Source organism: Neolamprologus multifasciatus, chromosome 11, assembly GCF_963576455.1.
Source record: "Neolamprologus multifasciatus chromosome 11, fNeoMul1.2, whole genome shotgun sequence".
NCBI classification, from domain to species: domain Eukaryota; kingdom Metazoa; phylum Chordata; class Actinopteri; order Cichliformes; family Cichlidae; genus Neolamprologus; species Neolamprologus multifasciatus.
In genome coordinates, this window is record NC_140449.1 from 5,723,661 (window position 1) to 5,743,609 (window position 19,949).

General features: G+C 43.5%; 1 protein-coding gene and 1 long non-coding RNA gene across 7 annotated transcripts in view; one reads left to right on the forward strand and one right to left on the reverse strand.

Moving 5' to 3' along the window:
- Positions 1 to 19,949, reverse strand: part of LOC146507676 (low-density lipoprotein receptor class A domain-containing protein 4-like) — a 275,368-nt gene that overhangs the window by 7,130 nt on the left and 248,289 nt on the right. For all 6 annotated transcript variants that reach the window (XM_085178422.1, XM_085178425.1, XM_085178423.1 and 3 more), the window contains 2 exons: positions 4,840 to 4,994; positions 3,205 to 3,255 (listed from right to left, as the gene is read on the reverse strand). In XM_085178422.1, the coding sequence (XP_085034548.1) occupies positions 3,205 to 3,255; positions 4,840 to 4,994 (206 nt within the window). The remainder of the gene's footprint in view (positions 1 to 3,204; positions 3,256 to 4,839; positions 4,995 to 19,949) is intronic.
- Positions 14,203 to 14,965, forward strand: LOC146507677 (uncharacterized). The gene is made up of 2 exons (XR_014876987.1): positions 14,203 to 14,310; positions 14,389 to 14,965. It is a non-coding gene; the product is annotated as an uncharacterized LOC146507677 (long non-coding RNA).

Consider the following 19,949-nt stretch of genomic DNA (forward strand, 5'->3'; position numbering starts at 1 on the left):
AATACCATCTTTCTGATACACCAAAATGACCAAACACTCAAACTGATGTTCAGTGCATTGAACTCAGAGTCACTGTTTGATCTACAAAACTTCTGTTTGAGTTTTTGGGAATAATTCATCTTGAGAGCAGCTCATCGTTAAAAATCTTTTTTTTTTAAATCATTAAAATCATTTTCATGACCAGTCAGCCTTCTGAGTTAATGATACTGTAGCAGCAAAAACTACTGCTCACGTCTGGCCTGCAATCCAAAATCCAAATCTATCAAACGAGCAATGAGGCTGGAAGCAACAAGTGTTTCTCATTTTATTTGTCAAGTGACTTATCTGTGATTATTCATCCATCCCAATTCATTACCTGTCATTTTTAGAGTCATACCCAGACTTTTCCTGGGAGACGAGTCTCCGTACGGTGAAGTATGGTTACCATGCTGCATATTTAAAATGAATGATATCCTGGTGCAGCAACAGCACACGCCAGCGTGCCACCAATTAGCTGTGACAGACATTACAATGTAATTACAGTAAAGAGGAAGAAAGGAGCCCGCACTGAAACACACCGCACTCAGCTTTTGTCAGAGATCTTCACCTCAATTAACTCTTCAGACTGTGACGGCATGATCCATTTCTTCATTTCTCACATTTCTATCCAATTCCACACATTTCCACTGTGTCGAGTCATTATCAGAGGGAACCCATTTCAATTAGTGACTGCGGCTCTAATAGCCAACCCCCACTGACAAGGCAGTCTGGGTGGAGAGAACAACAGACGGGGGAGGGAGGGGGGTTTTAGAGGATCGGGGCAATTGAAATGGAGAGACGGAGTGAGGGAAAGAGTGGAACTGAAAGGATTAAAAGGAAAGGCTACTGAGATAAGGCGAGAGAAAGAAAGAGCACAGAAATGAAAGGAGGAGAAGAAAGAGGCGGGGAGATAAAAACGCGAGAAGGGAAAAAGAGCTGAAGGCAGAGAGAGAAAGGACAGAGATAGACAAATAGACAGACGGCAGGGGGAGAAAGGTGTGGAGCTGATAGAGGGAGCAGAGCGCAGCAGAGCGGGGCAGCTCTCAGACGTCTGTCTAGACAGTGTCAGGGGAGGTGTTGCTGATTAATGACGCACCAAAAACCATCCAACCCCCGCCCTGCCACACAAACACTCAGTCAGCCCCCATCCCTGCATCCATCAGCCACCCACACTCGGTGGCTGCGTCTCCCTCTGCGTTCGTCCCTCCGCGGCCTTTTCCTTAGTTTCCGGGTCTCTCTGGGTGCACACGTCGTTTTTACCTCCCCTCTCTGTGTCGCATAAATACTGGGGCACTTTAAATCCGACTTGGTGCTATAAGCCCCTACAAGCCAGCACAGACTGCCAAAGTGCATCCACACTTGCCAGCTAAAACTTTCACACAGCCTCAATATACTATTATCTGCAACTAATCAATACTACCATGTGACTTTCCAGCAGTCTTTTAACCCAGCGCGTCTCTTCCAACCCTGACTCGGAAGCTCCTCCATCTGGCATCAAAGCAATTAAGAGATCAGATCACCAGTCACAATGAGTATACTGGCATTTGTTTGTGCTTTTGTATTCACGCGTCTTTGAGAACATGCCAATTTTGATCTTGTTTTGGAGTACAGTGCCAGGCATACCCATTGCAACACAGTGTGTGAGCTCCAATTCCTGCACGATCAAATATTTACCAGCAAGCAAAAAAATGCACATATCAGGCTCTCTGGGCCCTGACTGAACCGCCAAACAACTCTACAAGGGCAAGCGCTGATAAATAAGCCAACAAAGACACAAAGAGAAGCTGAGAGGAAATGGATGTCTTTTATAACGGGGCGAGCAGAGCGTGGAGATTAGACAAAAGCCATCCCTGAGTGTGTTCAGGTCTCCTTTCTCTGTTTTATTCCTTTTAATTACCATTTTTACACACTGCACTTCTCTATACCGACTCTGAATGCCAAACTGTTAAATGCACTTTTATCATCTATGTTCTTTTCATAGCATTTTAGTTTGATAAAAAGGTAGGAATTTTGGGCTTCTGTATTTGTTGTGTTTATTTGTAAGGGCTGCAGCTACTTGAAAATAAAATATTCAGCAGCAGAGAGCATCTGATTGTAAGCCTTTAAAGATCACTTGGTTTTTCCACAAGGACAAACACTGAATTAACCCATAACCAGAGCTGCCAATGAGGTTTTTATTAATATTTAAATTGCTTCCCTAAAAACGAGGCGAGAAACTAATTTAGCGTCCTAAACAAATGAACCAAGTCCAGGTGGTCACGCTGTGATTCTGACTGAGATGCAGCTGCAATAAATGTGTCAGATTATAAAAATTTATTCAGCCATGCGTTGCAGTTAACAATACCTCTACACTCTTCTACGCACTCTGCCTACAGACAAACTCTGTAGTGAGGAAGGATACTGCGCTGGGCCTAATATTTGTTGACATCATCATTGCACGTTCATAGTTTTTTGTTTGTTTGGAGAGTCCATCAGTGTAACGCTGTTCTTTTATTTTTTTTAAAAAGTGCTGTTTTATGCGTTCATTGTTTCCTTATAGTTGCGATGCTGACAAGAGTCATTGTCTCCATTTAGTTCTTTATACCTTACTTTGTTAAAGGTTAAAGCTCCTGCAATTCAAGGAAATTCCTGACAGAAAACGTGTCCAAGGATCACAGCTGTTTCCAGATCCAACGCTCAGAGAGAAAAGACCAACAACCTTATCACAGTAACTTAACTGGTTAGAGCAGGGGTGTCAAACTCCAGGCCTCGAGGGCCGGTGTCCTGCAGGTTTTAGATCTCACCCTGGGTCAACACACCTGAATCAAATAATTAGTTCATTACCAGGCCTCTGGAGAACTTCAAGACATGTTGAGGAGGTCATTTAGCCATTAAATCAGCTGTGTTGGATCAAGGACACATCTAAAACCTGCAGGACACCGGCCCTCGAGGCCTGGAGTTCGACACCTGTGGGTTAGAGGCTACACACTCAGGAGCCTGCAGACAGCCAAACTAGCAGAAATTTTAGTAAGAACTTGCTGAATCTACTGAAATTCAATATTTGTAAGTTTACATATAACAAGTGTAGCCAAAGCAATACTCAGTTTCATTGTGGAAAAGTGAAGTTTCATTCCGCTGAGCACTCAGCTCCGATAACATGCGGCATTAGCTGGATGTGTTTATCGGGGGTCAATGTGGTGGTCTTACCTCCGAGGCGCCTTGCCGAGAGCCGCTGTCTGAAGGCCACAGGCACCCGTCCTGCACATGGAGACACAAACAAAGAGGAAGGCAAAGGTTCAAAAAGTCCCCGGGTGGGTTGAAGGTTGCTGTGTTTGTGCTTCAGATGGATGCTCAGGTTAACAACAAAAACAACATATTACTAGAGATGCATAAACAGGACTGGTCCAGAATTTAAAATGAGAAAAATACATGTAAACGAAAATGTAAAAATGGTGTCATCACGGAGCCTGTACAGGTGAGCAGCTCCCAATGTAACAATAAGAATCTGAGCTGCCCAGATATCCAGTGCTGGATACTGAGGATGAGCTGGGGCTGGGCTCTAGGGATAATATGTGTAATGCTTTAGAAGTCTGCCGTCATTACTGTTTGCTGTGTCTGAAAAGGATTTTGATGTGACACCATTAACAAACTTTCTTACTTCACAGCTAAAGAACAAAAAAAGGAGAAGAAAAAGAAGAAAGCATGAATTAAAACAACAACAACAACAAAAAACCAAAAAGTAACAACTTAATGAGGACACAAAAGATGAAACAGCAGCACTGAGAAATGCCTGATGGCTTCAAACCCAAAATTCTGCCCTGTTTGAGAGCACAACAAAAGACAGAAGGCTCCATTTTAAAAATAGGCAGGATAAAAGCTACAACAAATAAACACAACTGTCAAATAATTGCAGTTTCCCCTTCATCTACACTTGACTGGAGGATTTTTTTCTCAGACAGCACAGTCAACAACATTTAGCTGGGTTTTTTTTGTTAGGGGAGGGGCAACATGAGAAGCATAAACATGCATAAATACTGTTTATTCATGCATCTTTTAGGGGTAAAGGTCATCAGCTATTCTTCCAATTTGCATTCAGTGGGCTTGTTGCTTTCTCATGTTGCTTTGTACCTCGCTTTGATTGAATGATACACAGCACAGAGTGGCAGTAGGAATCAAAAAGCAGAGCTTATTAGCTGAACACTAATGTTCAAATTGTTGGTAACAGTACGCTAAAGCTGACAAATCATTAGGCTGAATATGTTTATGGATCCATAATGCATCATGTTTTGAGCCTGAGTCTATTTCAACGCACGTAAATAAACTGTGTGTGTGCATGCGTGTTTGTCCCAGAGTGTACATGTCAGTACGGGGGCAGAGCGGCTGCTGTCTAGACGGCGCTGTAGTGAATTAAACATCAAGGCCTGACAGAGTCTGGCTCTGAAGAAACCAATTCAGCAAGTTCATCTAACAGACGCGCGCGAAGACGTTACCTCGCTGAAACTGGGACAGAAACTCAGACTGGGATAAAAGGATTCATTTAGCTCAGCACAGCTTTACTGGGAACATACTGGTAAGCTATGTTTGTCCTGCTGCAGAAATACAGAAATGTACTGTCACAATGACTAGGCAGGGACATTCAGTGAGAACAGATGAACACACATGCGCGCGCACACACAGACACCAGTTTAGATCAAAATGTAACTGGCATGGATGCTGGGAGAACAGTGCCGTCTGAGCCACTCAGTACAAGCAACACAAACAAACAGTCTCTTTTTAGCTCTTCCTTTCTTCCTCTGTTTCTCAAACACCCACCCGCCCACAAACCCACCCACCCACACTGACCTGTTGTAGGGCATGGTCATGCCTGCGGGCCTGGCTCTGCCTCGTTATGAAAGACCAGGTGGAGAGCTTGTAGTGGTTGAGCAGGCAGATGATCACCACCACCATCACAGTCATCACAACGATGATGATGATGATCTGAACAAACTCCAGTTCAGCTGCACAAACACATGGAAAGAGAGGAAGAGGATTAGCATCTAACCTTTAGAGATTAAAGGTACTTTAGCAGTTAATGACTACTCTTAATATCAAGTTATTTAAAAAGGAAAAAACACATCACGTGGTTTCCAGACAAATCTGCATCATCTCCAAAACACCCAATACATTTTCTAAGAGCACAAACAGACCGACTGAAATATTTAATTTTGTCCAATAAACACTTTGAAGCAATTCAAATTTAATCACATGCAGGGAAATAAGATTTGAGAATGTTTCACACACATCTTAAAAACTGCCTTTAAGTGAAAATCACATTATGTAGCAGAAATAGTGAACACCTCCAGGATTAGGATACTTGCAGGCCTTTTAAAGTCATACAGGTTGAAATTTGACTGAACTACTTCAGTTTGAAAATCCTAAGAGTCACATTAATCATTCTTCGTCAAATCTGTGCTGTTAAAAAGGCAGATTTACAGGCCAGTTTGATAACTAAGATAATCTCTACTGATGGAGATCGTGCAAAATGAAGCCTCCGGGACACCCGGTAAGAGGACCAGTGATTTGAACCACGACTGAGCTGCTCTAATGTGTGTTCGCCAGCAGAGAGCAGCACAGGTCAATCTCCAAGTGGATGAGTATATGTGTGATTTACACAGTGTATGAATATGTGTGTGTCTGTCTGAGGAATCTACAGAGAAAAGCTTCAAATCACAAAAAAGATGAGTGTTGAGACAATCTGTCCCAGAACACAGTGGTTCCTTTGTGAAGACACTGAATAACTGTGGTGTTCTGTTCTGTGACACACAGCCACACACACACGAGCATCAGAGCTGATGTGGTATGACCTCCCAGATCTGGGCACCACCGGGAGACACAATGATCGCCGCTTTTCACTTACGTCTGCCTCCCATCTCTTGTTCATTGTTTCATGCTCTCTTGCTCGTCTTTGAACCCGGTCTGCATCTCAGCTCACCTGCCATCACTTTCTCCAACTTTCCTCTAACCCTATCCATGCACCCTCCTCTCCCTCGCCTACACGCCTCTTCTTGCAGTCTTTCAACTCTTCTTGTCTTTATCGATCTCTTTGCATTCTTCCCTCACCCACCATCATTCACTCCCTACATTTCCCTCATTCTTTGTCATCTCCTACTTTGGTTCTCTCCCTTCTTTCTCGTCCACCCCGTCTCTGCTCCCTGCCAGCCTCCCTGTCTGCAGTGTGACACTCTTTTGTTGTGTGTTGTTGGTTTGTTCTGAGTAGGAGTCTTGACCTTGTCCGGTCTTGGCACCCAGTCTGACCTCTGACTCACACGCTTGCTCACTGCTGGACATCCAGTACACTGAGTGTGTGTTCTGTATGAACAATGACACAATGTACGCTCTGCTATTTCAGCCACAATGCCTCAATTCTGGCCACCCCCCCCCAAAAAAGCTCTATGCAATCTGAGGAGCACATTACCCATAATGCAACTGGACAGCTTTTGACATGGCAAGGGTAGACCGGGTGAAAAAAAGTAAGCAGAGTTTTAAAATCCAAAAACAAGAAGAAATGGAAAGTATTCAGTAACAGAATATCTTGTGAATTCTTTGAAATTAGGAGCACAGGAGGAGACAACCAGAAATGAAAGAGAGCTAGTTAAAGCCAGCCTATCTCAGGCTTCCCTGCCTAATAATCCTCCGTGGCTTATTTGTCTGCAATATGGTGGGTTAGAGTCGAAGCTGGGCTGAAATGCAAAACCCACCCAAACCTGCCTCTGCTTTACCACAGCAGCCACAGGGCGGGGCAGGAGTGAGAGGAACAAGGCCAACTAGAAAAAAACCACAGTGAATGGGGGGTGGGGGGTGGGGTAAGAAAAAGTGTGGGAAGGAATGAAACCTAAACCAGCAAAACCAACAGACATTAACCACCAAAGAGCAAAGAGGTAGGTACTGCAACCAACGGTTGACAGAGAAGCTCCACAACTTCCCCTCTGAGATGAAAGTGAGGTGGTAAAGTGAGCTCAGATGAATTTAATAGTATAATTCAGCAAATTTACCTCATTAAACAGCCTTCTCAAACTATTTAATTGACACATTCAATAACAATCTTAGTGGAAAATCATGACCCACCCCTCTCACATCAGACATTTGAAACTAAGGTATTAAGCTCTTGATCGCAGTGCGAGTCACCTAATATTTAACAGGCAAGAGTAAGGGGAGTGCTGAGAGTCGAGATGAAGGGTCGAAACTGTTGTTTAAAAAAAATCTCCTAGTAACATAACATCATGGAGGAAGCCTGTGGCAAGGAGTGACAATTCAAACCTTACTGCCCATCTCAGCTCGAAGACCTTGTATCATATTATACCAGTACAGCAGGAAACCTGGCCTACTTGTGGTTGTTAGGGTTTCCAAAAGTCAAATGGGTGGCAGAGCCTTCAGCTGTCAGGTGATCTCATATGGAACCAGCTCCTATTCAAATTCTCCTTTTGGATAAAACCAACTTGCTCAGGGAACCTTCTCTGAGGTAGTTCTGCTGGAGGTCTATGTTAAAAGGGAGTTCTTCCTCCTCACTGTCTTTAAGTGCTTGCTCATACCTCATTCTTGTTGTACCTTGCGATATAAAGCTGCCTGAAACTTGTGCTATATTAATACAGTTCAGTTGTACTGAGCCTGGTGAACCCCTGCTTTAAATCATGGGGCAACATGAACATCTGTATCAATTCATTTAACTTCTTTTGAGGTATTTTACTCTAAAGTACAGCTTCATTGTGGTACGAGGTTTCATACCAAGAATATATGTACAAGATTTAATAAAGTTAAGTTAAAAAAACAACAACAGAAGACACTCCCCAGTTTGGGCGCATCAGCTTTCTGTGAAATAAAGCACGGTGTCAGAAAGTTAAGTTGTCGAGCTGCCTACTTTACTTTGGAGCTTCATCCAGTTACCAGCCTGGGCCTGTGCATTCACCACAGCAGCCACAGGGAGGGGACGGAGGAGGCTTTCAATCAGAGAGAAGCATTCTGGGAAACCAAGTCGACCAGGCCCTCCTGTAAGCCAGCTGGATAAATATCACATACTCTGCCTTCTGCTGTTGTAAAAGCGGCACAAAGCCGACGCCTGACTCAAAGCTGGTGTACTTCTTCTGAAGTGCACAGGCGGGGATGTTTTCACAGCTCAAGTTCATGTTTTTACAGTTCAAGCAAAATAAAAAAGTACAGCGGCTGTAGTTAATGGCCTCTTCTCTAAACGCCAGGGAGGAAGGAAGCCAGAGGAGGAGTTGAGAAGAGAGGAAGGAAGTGCGGGGAGGAGAAAAGACTGGGGGGTGGGGGGGTGTCCTCTCTGAACCCAGTATCCACCCAAGTTCAGAGGCTCCAGAACAGAGCGTACAGCACAGGCTCGCTCACAGGCCAGAGAACAGTGTGTGCTGGCAGTCTGCATTAACAGCACCAGCCTGATGTTATTACTACAGTAATCCACTTGTCAAAACAATATCAGCCCGGCGTCTGCAAAAACCCTTATTCCTTCAGCAGGATGAATCACTTGCATTACAAGCCAGCCGTCCTGTCGGTTTTTTTTTCCTGCTGCGGTGACGAGAGAGGCCGTCGAGTTTATTCAAATCATGTCAAAGTGACCATGCTGCACAGCACCGAGCTTAACACATCTGTTTGGGCACTGGCTGTTTTTACACAGCACAGCTTTGTCGACAAAAGGGAAACATTAAAAAACAACAACAAAAAAAAACATACTGTACATACAAGTATACTTTGAGGGTGTTAAAAAATGTATTTCAAAGCCAATTTTAAAGCAAGAATTCTCACTACCAGAAGGCAAGTAGAGTTTTTTAAAAACATGCTTATGGCAGCAAATATAGCAAAACTAATCTATATTCTACTGAAAAGGCCTCTCTGTCAAATGCTATAAATGTTACCTACATAAAGCTTAAAACAGTCTTCTTCAGGCTTTTGTTTTTTTTTAACTGAAGCCAATTTCATGAGTCAGGAAGTGACTCAGAAGAAGATACAAATCAAGTAGGGCTTACAATAACAATTACGTCAATGAGAGGTCAAAGCTTTATCGTTTACGTTGAAGAACATAAATTATTTTTTTTCTTTAAAAAAAACAACTTTATTTTAACGGTAAACAGTAATGGGTTGATGGGACATGAGGAAGGAGAGAAGGAATGATGTAGTTGGACTTGACATGAACCCAAACATAGAGGATTTCAGTACTTGGCAGATTCTGTGCTACAGGCAAAAAGCCAAACACTAAAAGAGAGGGTAAACAGCTTGGAGAGAGCGAGAGTGCACACACACACTAACCTAGTGACAGCGCTGTAACCTGTGTGTGTATGCATAGTGGATGGGGGAGGCAGCAGGAGGTCAGACAGTTCAGCTGACCTGTTGGTGAAAGAAGCTGTCAGATGCACAGCAGACGACTGCGCCACTATCAGTGGCCAACACTGCTTTAAGACACACTGTTTGAGAATAGCGATGAATTATGTAAACCCTAACAAGATCAATTCGCTTTATTCCCCCAAAGAAATGGCTGCCCATGTCACAAATCCCTTTGTTTGTTTGTTTTAAACCACAGTAAAAACATTGCTGCTGCTGTGAACGGACTCCACTGAGAGCCTGTTTCGTGCGTCTGTCTCTGTACAGTACACGGGATTAGACCGTTTCAATGCACACGTCTATGTCTATATAATGTGGCCCAACAACAGCGTGTATATACTGCTGATTCACTCCTGCTGGCAGCAAAAGTTAACACTGAGGCGAAAAAAATCACTTGCACGACTAATGAGGGTTTGCGGGCTTACCCTGTTGAGCCTTGAAATGAAAATCAGGCTAATGGCAATCTACAGAGACTGCACACGCTCAGATGGGGCCTCTAACATTGTTATTGCTCAATAAAAATAACATTTGAGCTCAGATGACCTTAGATGCTTCCGTGAGAAAAGTGGGCCTGGCTGGTTTCGTTTGCACAAAGGAGTAGTCTTTTGTCCAAAACCATGAGAATGTATTAAGGTTTGAAGGTGGATGTATGCTGACGGCAGAGCCCGAGTGTGCAGGAGTGGCTCTCTAGCTGCTTGCTAATTTAGAGTAGTAGAGCAACTCCCAGCAGCAGAGAAAACTGCTTTTCTTTCTCATATAGCAGAGAGCTTCAGATGTCCTACCCTTGCAGCCAAGCGCTTTATGGAACGCACAAGAAAACGCAGCCTGGGGAGCCGACGGGACAGAAGACAACAGAGGGAAATGACATCAGGACCTCTGTCGATAAACTAGGTTTGTGAGGAAATCAAACTTGAGCAAAATGTGGAGGAAGTCTGCAAGTTCTTAACACACGCTAAGCTCATCAAGACCCTGCAGCTGGCTCATTTCCTCTGCAGTCATTTCCTGTTTCCTGCTGAACCCCAGATTTCAGTCGTGAAAAGAAAAATAAAATGAACGGTCTCACAGTTGCACCTGGCAATCAAAACTGCACTTGACTGTGAAACGCTGCGCAGCATTCTAAATGACTGCCTGCAGAAGTGCTGTGTCATTGTGCTGGTCCCAAATCCCAGTGTAGGCAAGCTGTGGGTTCTCATGTCTGGGCTGACAAGTGTGTATATCCATAAACGCGGAATGTGCGCTGTAACACACATGTGAAAGTGGAAAACAGGAGGAGATAAAAGTAAGACAGACAGACAGAGAGAGAGAGAAAAAGAAAGGACGCTCTCTATTCTCGTCTTTCTCCTGCTGCCCAGTTAGAGGCCTGCTGAGTTCACAGCCTGCTGCCCACCACATTGGGCCCACACACACACACACACAGTTCTCCTTCGACACACACAAGCCCGTCTTCTGCCACTGCCGTTGCTATGGTAACCCTTGGGCACGGTGCCGTGATCAACAAGGCCCGGAGCTTCTGGGGCGCCATGGCAGCGACCTGGCTGGCACACACACACACACACACACACACACACACACACACACACGTACACTGTGCCACAGAGACGGATAGAATGAGACAAGGAGGGAGAGGAAGCAAGTGCTCGCGCACCCCTTTGCCTCCCCTGGGAGATGTGCACGGTAACGTCTAGACGGCTGGCATCAGCCTGGCAGCAAGAGTCCACCACAGTAGGAGTGTGTATGTGTGTGTGTGATAAAGCATGAAGCAGATATCAGCCTAGTTACAGCCCCCCACTACAATCAGTCTCTCCATGGAAATAAATGAACTAGTTTAGTGCTGCTTAACCCCGAGGAGAGGGGGGCCTGTTTGTGTGTGTGTGTGCGCTTGTGGATACTTTAGCCCATTAGACGGGTATCTAGGAGTCAGGAAAAGAGATGGAGACAGTGAGGAAAGGGAAAGGAGAGAAGGAAGAGATTGTGTTGGAGAAGGAGGGAGATACAAAAAGAGAGGCAGGGGTGTCAGACTTGCTATGTGGACTGAGGGCAACAAGAGAACAAACAATTACAGCTCTGTCTCTTTCCTCCATCTCCCTCTATCTTTTTTTCCCTCTTTATCTGACCTAGCCTTCTTCTCTTGGTCGTACAGCGCGGGGGAATTCAGACAACTCGTCTATGCTGCAGCGCTCAGACTAAATAGGATTACAAAGCAGGAAGCGTCCAACCTGTCCACAGTTACAGTATACACTCGAAGAACCGTCATGTCAGTGGCTTGGAAAAGAAACAGTACGAGTTATGAAACAGGACTGATCTAAAATCTACTTTATTTAAAGGTGAAAAGTAAGACACTACTCTTACCTCCACAAATGATGGCCAAATACAAAAATAACAGAAATATGAGAAACGTTTTTCTCAGTTCCATGGAAGTCAAACTTTATCTTTATAGCTGAATCTCTGCAGAAATCATGGTGACATGAAGTGAAGGGGGACTTGCGTTAAGGTATGCATATACGTTAACATCCTTTCTAACATCCTTCCTTAAATTGCTTTGCTTATTAGCCATCATAACATTCAAAGACAATTACAAAGACATCATGATAAATGCATTTTCAATGTAACTTTTCAAAAACTTTCAAAGTCATTTGAAAATGCTTACAGCTCGGAGAAATTATTTTGAAATGTGTTTATAAGATGCTTGGTTCAGGAAACCGGGTCTAAATGCTGTTAAAAGTACCCAGTTTTATGAGTACCTTCAGCATATAGATGACACACACACACACACACACACACCCTCTCCTTTTGCCTCCTACCATCAACTCATTTCCATCCTGTGTGCACCCACATAACTTTCTTACTTTGTGTCACAGCTAAATGTTCCTTGAAGAGGGCCCAAGTCTGATTATTGCTGATGCAGGCCCTAACAATGAGACCTGATGCTGAGGCAGCAATAAATCTCTACTTTAGTTCCAGAAAAGAACCAGCGTAGCCATATCATCTCTATCTGCATGAATATAACATGAACAAAGATAGGGGGGGAAGCGGGGCTCTGGGATAACATATCATGAATATTACAACATAGTCTAATATTATCAATATTCCAACGCTGTAATATTCATGAATGGCAGTAAAGCAGAGACAAGGCCCGTGTTAAAGAATTCATCCGTTTGCTGAAATGTCACTTTGCACAAGCTCGCCTGCAGTCCGAGCTGGCCTGCATTCTCTCAGGTGCGTGTCTGCATGTGTGTACATTATCATAACCAGACAGACAGGATAGCGTCTAGACACCTTCAACCCCCACCCCTGTGTCATAAAGCCAGACTTGCCTTGACTCTCAGAGTGATTGAACCAGACTGCAAGGTTAATGTCAGGATTAAAGTGAGTGTGTGCAACTGTGAGTCTGTGTGTATTGACTGAGGTCAGCTGGGGTCAGCGTGAGTAGATGTGGGGCGAGCAAATGAAAATACATTCTAAACAGAACAGAAATGCTCGCGTGAATTGTATGTTTGTGTTACTAGACCTGTGGGGAACCAAAATCTGTTCACACAGTCACATGGTTGGGTGGTCCTCCATGAAGACTCGGGTATAAACACTTGAGTTCAGCTCTTTGCTGAGAGATCATTATTGTAATTACAGCAATTGCTTTAAAAGAAAGACAGCCTTCTTTAAAATGAAGAAGTGGGAAGGCCATTCTATTCTTTTTGAGCATGCTTGTTGCAGGCATGTTGTTAACAAATGACCAAAAGACAGACAGTGAAAGCAATTTGGCTGAGCATGCAACAACAGGGTGGAGACAAAGCCCTGCAAGCACCCTCAGCTAGCCAAAGGCACAAGTGTTCGAAGCACTGTGATAACAGTGAAAGATATGGTTACAGTGAAGCTCATAGTGGTTCACCAAGCAGGGTTCACCAACAGGCCGTAACAACCTAGAGCATACAAGAAGGGTGTGGTAATGTCCTTCAACCTCAAAGCGGAGTTTTGACAGTCACTGGCAATGATGGCCGCTGTTAGCCTCATCGCCATAAAACATAAACGCCATTGTGGTTACACAGTCAGAGGAAACACGCTAGTGGGCTGTTGTGACACTAATATTAGAGAAAAAAATTGGACGACAGGACAGACAATTACACATATGACCCACGGACAAACTGGCAAACAGACAGCTGTGGTACTGATATGATGTACCATTCTTTCACAGATCCTATTGAAACAATAACAGGCTGGACCAATAAACCATGAAAAGCTGCAAACTACTAAACTATAAAACTCTACCTACTGTGGGGGATCACTGAAGAGTGACATATCCTCTGTGGCACAGAGAACAAACAAACAAAGGCAGATTCAAGTACATCGAGGAGCTACACTGGGAGTCGACACCTTCCTTTAAAGCCATGAATTAGTACACAAACATACACATAGACTTTTTAAATCCTTTTTAAATGTGAGCTGAAAAGCGTGGAGTACAAAGGAAGCTGCCTTCGTCCATTACTGTTACTTGCCTTAAATAAGGCCAACATTTCTACGTATGCAGATGACTCAACACTAGGGATGGGTATCGAAAACCGGTTCTTGTTGAGAACCGGTTCCCACTGTTTCAATTCCTTGGAATTGTTTGCCATTTTTGCAAACGATTCCCTTATCGATTCCAGTCGCCCCGAATGACGTCACCACGTTGCGGAGCGTCATTTACCTGGCAGGAAACATGGCGCGTAAGCGGCTCAAACGCTCAAAACTTTGGTTATACTTTACGAGAACGGATGACAACAGGGCAACTTGCAATACTTGCAAAGTAGATATTTCATTTAAGGAAGGAAACACTACGAATATGCAAAAGCATTTGCTCACAAAACACGCGATAACCTTAAATGAATTTCGTGTTTTTAATTCCGCTCCGGACTCGTGAATCTCAACCCAGCAGCAGCGGTAACGTTTGCACGTCCTCTCCCGTTAATGCGGCAGGTAATTAATCAACTAACAGTGCATATTATGTTAGCGCGATCTGCCTTATTACAAAACCTGCCATTACTGTGCGTTTAGGTGACCATGATGAGAGAGACAGACAGAGTCTGGCTCAGATGCTGGCAGTTCTCGCTGCAGTCTACCGGTAGCGTCTCCTTTCAGGCCAAGATAGACGAATGTCACCGACCAGTGACTAAGTTTGTGGTCAAAGGTTTGCACCCATTTGCCACAGCAGATGATTTTCAGTAAGTGAATGTGTTTAATTGTAGGCAGGGACATTACTGGATATTCTTGTGTAATTGCTACTGAATAATTTATGTTATACTTTGTTATTGCTACAGAAGAATATTTATTTTATTATTTTACATTTACAATTTTTTTTTCCTGGGGACCCTGTGACACCCCATTGAAGAGCTGTAGGCTGTGGATCTCTTAAGATCTCACTGTTGGGTTTGTAAGGCCATGTTACTCCTAAATTTCTATCTTGTTCAAAGAGAAGATATAAAACAAAGTTCTAAGCTAATCAACCTTAGTGTTCTCCTTTTTTTAAAAAAAGAATCGATAAGAGAATCGATAAAGAATCGAATCGTTAAACAGAATCGAAAATGGAATCGGAATCGTGAAAATCTTATCAATACCCATCCCTACTCAACACTATATGTCAGAATTTACAAAGAATGAAAGAGTTTTGAATTTGGGGCTGCAATCATCAAATAACTATGTAAGGACCAATAATTTGGTCCAAATACAAACTGCATAATATTTGGTCCAATTAGAAAGAATTTACTTTTAAAGCTATACATAAATGGCATGCTTCACGAGTCCACAAGAACTGATATCATCTCATCTCAAATCCAGATCCACGTGAAGCTTCTGGATGTCAGAAATACTCACCAATTCACTAAATATGTATTAACCCAATGAAGTTATATAGTAGGGAGGAACTAATGAGCTTGGGGGTGAGAACCAGAAAAAAACAAAACAAACAACAGCAATAAAAAAAAACGCAGGGAAGTCTAAAAGTATCACCCGGAATACTGTGAGCTGGAATGTTTTCACTGGATTTGTCGACAACAAGAATATAAACTGTGGAAGCACTAAACTTAAAACAACTCAAAGCTAAGAAAAATGCTAGCTTCAACATAAATGGGGAGTTGAGACACACACACACACACACACACACTCTCTCACCTGCTGACTCTTATTAGCCAAAGGCAACTCAGCCAGCCATCCAGACACATAGATCTTTGTCAACTTAGCAGGGGGGTTATGAAAATTATTCTGCAGTGTTCATTTCTCTGCAGGTCAACATCACAGGTTGGCTGAAGCTAAAGGCGAGAAAAGGTAAAAATCATTCTCAGGTCTGGGTGAACTGAACAAGGGAGAGAAAAAAAGAAGAAGAACAAGAAAGTACTAGTAAATAGCTGGGAGAGTGGAACAGAGGCAGGGAGAGAATTGGAGAAGGATAAAGACAAAATAAGACAGAGATTGGACACAGAGAGGAGACGGGAGCGGAGAGAGGACAGACAAAACCAGAGGAAGTGACAGAGGTGCCGGGAGAATACGGTAAAGATGGGCAGATGTTAAAGGGAGACAAACAATAAAGCATGGCGTCTCTGAGACTGAACAACAAAACAGCGGAGTGGTGGAAAAAAACAGAATGAGATGGGAGAGGGGTGGAGGAGGAAGAAACGAGTGGGCTTTTGTCAGTCTGTCTGTGCGTGTGTCCTGGCACGTGTTTATATGAAAAAACAGACATCTCCTCCTGCTACCACACAGGGGAGGTAGATATAATGTCTAACTTCTGAGTATGGGTAGCAGACACCTCCCAGACACAGGCTCCAAACTCTGTGGCTGCTGTGATCAGCCAAAAGGAGACGGCGGCAGGGGATGCTGTGGGTGGAACTCGGGAAGCCCTGGGAGACATGGGGAACATCTAGACTGCAGTTGCATTGTCTGCTGGGGCTACACAAACACACGGGATCCAAATGGTACGTGCAGAATGACTGTGTGTGTAATGCACATGGTTGTACCTCAAAAGGAACCTTTCAACACTACATGGTCAGATCTATATGGACAGCTCATCATCACATCCATTAGGTATCAATGCAGATGCCGTTCCAAAAACAACATGCTGCCGTAACACTCTACACTTCTGTTTTCAGACTTCCCCACCAGACTGCAGAACGTGACTTCTAGGATTGGCTTCTAGGATTTGACTCTGAACATATCTCCATTTCATACCAAAGAAAGCTGGTAAAGTCACAGTTCTGTGCAGGCTAGTTTAGTTCTCCATGGTTAACTAGGTAAACTATTCCCTTAGGGTCCCAATTTTCTATTTCAACATGTCAAATGTTCTAGAAGTTCTTGCCATAAAGACAAAAAAATATGGCTGCATCAAAGGAATATTTTCACCCATGTGCTTTTCCTTATTGCCTGTCATATTGACACTGTTACAATGACAGTGTAACAGTGTTACCCTCCTCTAAGCTTTATGAGGTCTGCAAAAGAACAAAACCTCTGGACCAAAATGTTAGAATTCAGCCTGCTCCAAATGCTCCTTTTTTCTATTCTTTGATCAGTATGATGTCATAATGAGGGGCTATCCGTATCAGGGTCATCTCATTAAAAAAAAAAGCTCTGTGAGCACAGGGAACATAATTTCTCTTGGTTGCAGGAGGCAGCGGATCAAGAGAAAGTTGCCTTAAAGTTGAAACGGCTTGTTTCTGACAGCAGATGAGCAGAGGAGCTGCAAACCATGTCACAAAACATCATCACACCGCATGTTTAATGTGACAGACTGCATCTCAGACTGGAATCAAACCAGCAAAATTACTTGCCAAGCAAAAGTGTTAACCACTACAGTATGAAGGTCCCTACATGTTCTACTTGGTGAAAGTAATACCTGAAATTGCTAAAGTAACTTTGAGGAACATAAGATGCAAAAATGTGCAAATATCAGGATTTGTTTTTCCTCTGTGTCAATTCAATATGTGAATTTTTGGTTGGAGGGAAAAAAAAAACTAACAACAGAAGACAATGCTCACTGGGATTTCTTGAACTTTTTCCAGTTCTCACACTCTTTACTTATCTACAATCAAAATTTCAACTGAAATGAATTAAGAAATCTTCCTACTTGAAACCACGTGGAAAACTAAACAGAAAAAAAAATGATTTCAAACACTGGTAAGTAATCATTGTGAGAACCTATTTCACACCTCACCATGAGAACCACATATTTTAAAAAGAAAGAGAAACAAAACCTGAGTAGACCTGCTAGAATGTGAATTAAAACAAGGACCATCTTCAAAAGACAAACAGCCTCCTCCTCTCATGTGTAATTACACCCCGTCTGTTTGTAATAACTCAGTTTAATCTGCACCGTCCCCCCCACATGTCCGCCTGCAAATCATAACTGGTTTCCATTTTGGAAAAAGATGGCTTCTCAACACCAGCATATGCTTGCGTGGCATTTTATTCTGCTATGACTCACTGTCATACTGGCTGTCTCTCTGCTGAGATGGACTGTCTCTCTCACTCTCTATTTTTGTTTCTCCTCTCTCTCTCATTATGTCTGTCTCTTCTCTTCTTTCCGCCACCCTCCTCTTACGCTCCTCAAGCCTGTATTTACCCATGTGTTCCTGTCCTCTCTTTTAATCCGTCTATGCTTTTCTTTTCATCACTTATCGCTCTCCTCCTCTTCTGTCTCTTTCAGCCTCCTCTCTGTATCCCACCTCTTCCCAGTCTATTCTCTCTCTCTATCTATATATACACTTTTGTCATCATTTCTGCCTCCCTCTCTCGTATCCCACCTCCTCTATGTGTCCTACCTTCCCTCCCACTTTTTCCTCCTTTCCCACTCCCTCCGACTCACAGATGAAGGGGTGTAAACATGTCTTCCACATGCGGTCTCATTGTGCCAAGCCAACAGAGCAAAACAACCACGCTTAAGTTGCTCAATAGGCTTCACCAGATGACTAGCGCCTCCTCCCTCCTTTGCTCCTATTTCTTTTCTTCACCCCCCCTTGGATTGAGATGCTTAACAACCATGAAGCAATGCCTAGCAGGCAGGATTAGGCAGGAGCGATAGACGGAAAAGAGGAAGGAAGAGAGAGTTAGAGACCAGAAAGAAAGATAAAGTCGGGGAAAGTGAGACAGGAATAATGAGAAGTGAGAGACAGAGGGAAGTGAAGGGGGTGGGAGGGGGATATGAGGTGGAAAAAAAATGCAAGATTAATGAAAGTTTCGGGTGGAAAAAAAAGTCGTACCAAAAAAAGTTTTTTTTCCACCCTCACTGGAACACTTGCCCATGACCGCAGGGTGAACTTCGGTGCGGTGCTGAGCAACAGCTGCCGACAACAGAGGAAACTACAAAAAAAAAAAAGATGCTGCAGAAGAAGTAGAGGCAGGGAGGCTGGCGCAGCGCATTGTAGGGAGAGTGCAGCGTAGACCCATTCTCTAGCTAATGGTGGTGGTGGTTTGGAGATGGGCACGATGTTTTAGTCTTGTTGTGGGGGGAATTTGGGTATAAATAGACCCAAGGCTACAGGGGTAGGGGTGAGATGGGGAAGGTGGGGAGAACGAAGCGATTCAAACAGAGGGGAAGATAGTCATGTGTGGAGAGCAGCTCGTGTCTTACTAAAAGGAAATAAAACAGCAGTCCTCTGGGCAAAAGACCAAGCCAAGATGCTGCAGCGTTACAGTGCAGCCATACCTCAGTGGCTCGCAGCTTCACTTTACTCACATCGGAGAAGGAACGGCAACAAGTTAAAGGCGCACCGAGCGTTTCTTCTTCATTCATGTGTTTATACACCACTCTGTTTTTAATCAGCTATTAATCTCTGGCTCTCTTTCACAGCATGTCTGTGACCTGTCTTCCTCCCCTCACCCCCAACCAGTCACAGCACATGGCCACCCGTACCCGAGCCTCATTCCGTCTGAGGTTTCTTCCTGTTGAAACTGAGTTTTTCCTTCCCACAGTTGCCAAAGTGCTTGCTCATAGAGAGTCATATGATTGTTCGGTTTTTCTCTGTATCCATTATTGTAGGATCTACTGTACAATATAAAGCGCCTTGAGGCAACTGTTGTTGTGATTTGGTGCTATATAAATAAAACTGAATTGAATTATAGAGGGTGGTATGATTATTGGGGTTTCTCTGTATTACTGTGGGGTCTTGTTGTTGTGATTTGGTATTATATAAATAAAAATGATTTACGAAAAGTCTCAGAGATGGACACTTTCAAAACTGGACATATTTTGGGTTGGAGGAAGACAGCTGATTCCATTTTGGATATGGGTTTTAACGTCAGTGTAAGCTAACAAAAATATGGTGTAGAACAAATTCACATTTTTAGCTCACACGGTCATCTTTGTTGTTAAAATAAAGATTCCCTCCAGGACATCATACGGACAAGAGTCATACTATCAGTCTCAATCGTGATGCATCCCGTTTGTGACAGCGGGACCTGTGATCATGACTGGAAAGTTTGTCTTTGTAGTTTAACAGCACCAACAATATGGCCACAAACTCACTGTCAGTGAAAGCAGATGATCGTTCAATTTAACTGAACCTCTTGAACCATTGTGGAGACCTCATGGTTCAATAGATGTCAGCCAGACTCATGCAGTTAGTGATTAT